The sequence below is a fragment of the Verticillium alfalfae genome, genomic scaffold (assembly GCF_000150825.1).
Source record: "Verticillium alfalfae VaMs.102 supercont1.6 genomic scaffold, whole genome shotgun sequence".
Lineage (NCBI taxonomy): Eukaryota > Fungi > Ascomycota > Sordariomycetes > Glomerellales > Plectosphaerellaceae > Verticillium > Verticillium alfalfae.
In genome coordinates, this window is record NW_003315033.1 from 861,082 (window position 1) to 864,109 (window position 3,028).

General features: G+C 57.8%; 1 protein-coding gene across 1 annotated transcript in view; it reads left to right on the forward strand.

Annotated features, from left to right (window-relative positions):
- Positions 1 to 2,714: 2,714 nt before the first annotated feature.
- Positions 2,715 to 3,028, forward strand: part of VDBG_05357 (conserved hypothetical protein) — a gene marked incomplete at both ends in the record, with an annotated part of 2,383 nt that continues 2,069 nt past the window's right edge. The window contains one exon of the mRNA XM_003004198.1: positions 2,715 to 2,994. Coding sequence (XP_003004244.1) covers positions 2,715 to 2,994 — 280 coding nt within the window. The remainder of the gene's footprint in view (positions 2,995 to 3,028) is intronic.

Consider the following 3,028-nt stretch of genomic DNA (forward strand, 5'->3'; position numbering starts at 1 on the left):
CAAGCGGACGAGATTAAGCGCATCGTGCGCATCCGCTCCACTACCGAGGGTGTCGCCATCACCGATGCTGCAATTGACAAGATTGCGGAGCATGGCGTTCGCATCAGCCTTCGGTACTGTATGCAGCTCCTGACGCCTGCGAGGTAAGAACCCCCCGTCTCCCTCCACTACCTGGTCAGAGGGCAATGTGTCCCTTGTCTGTCACTTGTAGACACCTCCACAGTACTGTCTGTGCGGTTACTGTCTCAGACATTCCCGTTTTTGGGCCTATGCTAATGATGAGCGAAGCATTCTTTCGAAAGCAAACGGTCGCAGCCAGATCGACGTCCAGGACGTGGCCGAGTGCGAGGACCTGTTCTACGATGCCCGGCGCAGCGCTGGACTCTTGAGCGGCGAGGGCGGCCGGGGCTACCTCCCATGATGAATGACAATGATGGTCTGATGACGGTGCATCGAATTCCACCTTCGAACTTTCACGGGCCTCTGTTCGGTCTGACCCAGAGCGTTTGTGATGGAATGTGTAAGGCGGCAGCGGGAGAGAGGGAGAGAGAGGGAAAAACTTGTCACAATGCAATGTACAGCAGCAAAAAATCAACGGAGTCAGTCGTAATACAGGCAGGGTGAGTTTTCAGGTTCGGGTCAAGGAAGATCGAGCAGCCTGGGGATGACCGGCGGAAGACGGCGGGTATTCATGAGTCGCGCGACACTGCTGTCAGGATGGATTAAACTTTGGTGGACCACGAAGATCGATCACAGGGGCGAAGGGTGTTTGAATGGGATAGTTTCCCAGGGTTGAACAAAATATGGACAGAGTGTTTGCAGGACCGGTCCCGACTTATAAGACATTCTGCAGCCCCGCGTCCCCGAGACACCTCACGCGGAGGAGAGTACGCCTCCCCGTTGACCCGACCTCTGACAGGTATTCGCGAGACAGACCACGAGCACCGTCAAGCCTCCAGTAGGGCCACTGGGTTGAAGGGGGAATGGTCAATGGGCTCAACCTTCACGTGGAGACATGTCGGGTCTAGACCTGATTCGGGTAACATTGTCTTTGTTCTGGCACTCTGGCATTCCAACGCTACCTCCTCCTCACCTAACAACCCTTCTCGCTTACAATTTGTCCCCATAACTCGCATTCCTGTGCGAGAAACAAGCTGGCATTGTTGCCTTCGCGTCCTTTCAAGCAGTCAGTTGGGCCCACCGTCTGGCCTCGCGTTTGTCGCCTTGTTCCTGTGAGGGCGGAGTCCCCCCTGCCTCTTCCTTTGCGAGGCCGGAGAGAACTTCCAAGGTGAAGGTAAAGAGGGACAGTGAGCAATTTGACAAGGGACCCCGCGGCTGATGGGAGGGGAGGAATCCTCGTGCTTGCGGCACCTTTAACCTCACTCCTGGGCTCCGTGCTTCTCCCAGCCATATGGTGGGACTTGTCACCTTGTCTCGTTGTTTCATCCAGGCTGGGAAAATGGGCTGTCCTTGTTCCTCGTCTTCTTCATCTGCTCCACATCCATATAACCTACTTGTCTTTTATTGTACGAACGAAACTCCCGGCAAACGCCACGCAACAAAGAAAGGTGCAAGCCCCCTCCTCCCCAGTCGACAGGCCACAGAGCCAGCGAAAGGGAGCTGAGAGGCCCAACCAGCTCGCGGCCGGCATCAGAGGACGGAAAGTAGGCACGGGAGACAGAGGAACGAGTGGCTCGTCACATCTGCAACGGCTTGAATACCCCAGCATCCACCCGAGACATGGTAAGGCTATCATCCATCACAACAACCTCTCAGCAGACCCAACCAGCGTCTGCCAAACCAACGGACCGGCCTCCGACCTCCGTGCTCCAGACCCGGGACTAGTCCAGCCTTTACATCTCCCTCCCCCCCGAGCCCCCAGGAACGCTGCACTGCTTAGTGCCTCTCCTTCGCCCCGGGCCCTAGCCTGCCGCTCGATCTGCTTCGGCCTCTAATACATCAACATCCTGACACCTTGGCGGGAGATCGGTATAGAAGACCCCCATCACACCTCAAGCACAAGCACAAGCACATTGAGCCGCTGTCCTGCATCCGCTACTGCGCAGCATATCATTGTCCACCTTGTCACACGTCCTCTTCTTTTCTCGCCCGCTCCTTGCTCCTTGCTGGCGATCGTCCAGGATATTCCCACCTGGTCCACACCTCATTCCCGCAGCCGGTCAAAGAGGCAAGCAGGCGACTGGCCGGAGCTAGACGAACAGAGAGCAAAGAATACGACGAACAGGTCTCTCGGGCACCCAAATCCCCTTGTCAACCGCGCAACCGTCATTATTGGGTCGGTGTGCTTCTCTGATATCTGATCAAACTCCACCGTCTCTCTACCTCTCTCTCTCTCTCTCTTTCTCTTTGGTGAATGGGCCCTGCCCGCCCATCATCTTGATCACCTCTTTCACTTTTGAGCGCAGCGCCTCACCTCATCAACCCCTCCCCTTGTCCTTCGAATCAGCCGGTCGTGTCTCGCCCTCGCCTCGTGCCCGCGGTCTCGTCTCATCTCTCATCTGACATATCAAACGACAAGGCAAAGAATCAGTCTGAGGCGGGCCACCAACCGTCCATTCAGTCGCTTCCGATTCCTCCAGCTCTCCCGCTCATCACAGTCTCCGTATCAGCCACGCTGCCCAGAGCATGGTCTGAGAGTCCGACCAATGCTTACAGCCATCCACGCCCACTCCCGTTTGCACCACCTCCCCAGCATGACTGGCGCTGGCCTGCCTCCGCCGCCGCCGCAGCCACAGTCCCAGTCCCAGTCCCAGCCGCAGCACCCTCAAGACCGCCGCGCATCCTCCTCACCAGGCGACACCTCTGTCGCGTCCGTCTACTCGGCCATGGAGCAGAGGACAGGCCGAGACACCGGTCCCAACGACGCGCCAGCGACGCCCCCGAGGACAACAGCGGCGGGGGCCCGGAGGGGGGGGAACTCCAGAAAGGACCAAAAAGGAGGGCTTGGGAACCCCCCCAAAACCCGTCCCCGAAGTTTTTCCGAGTTGGGGAATGAAAACCCCCCCCT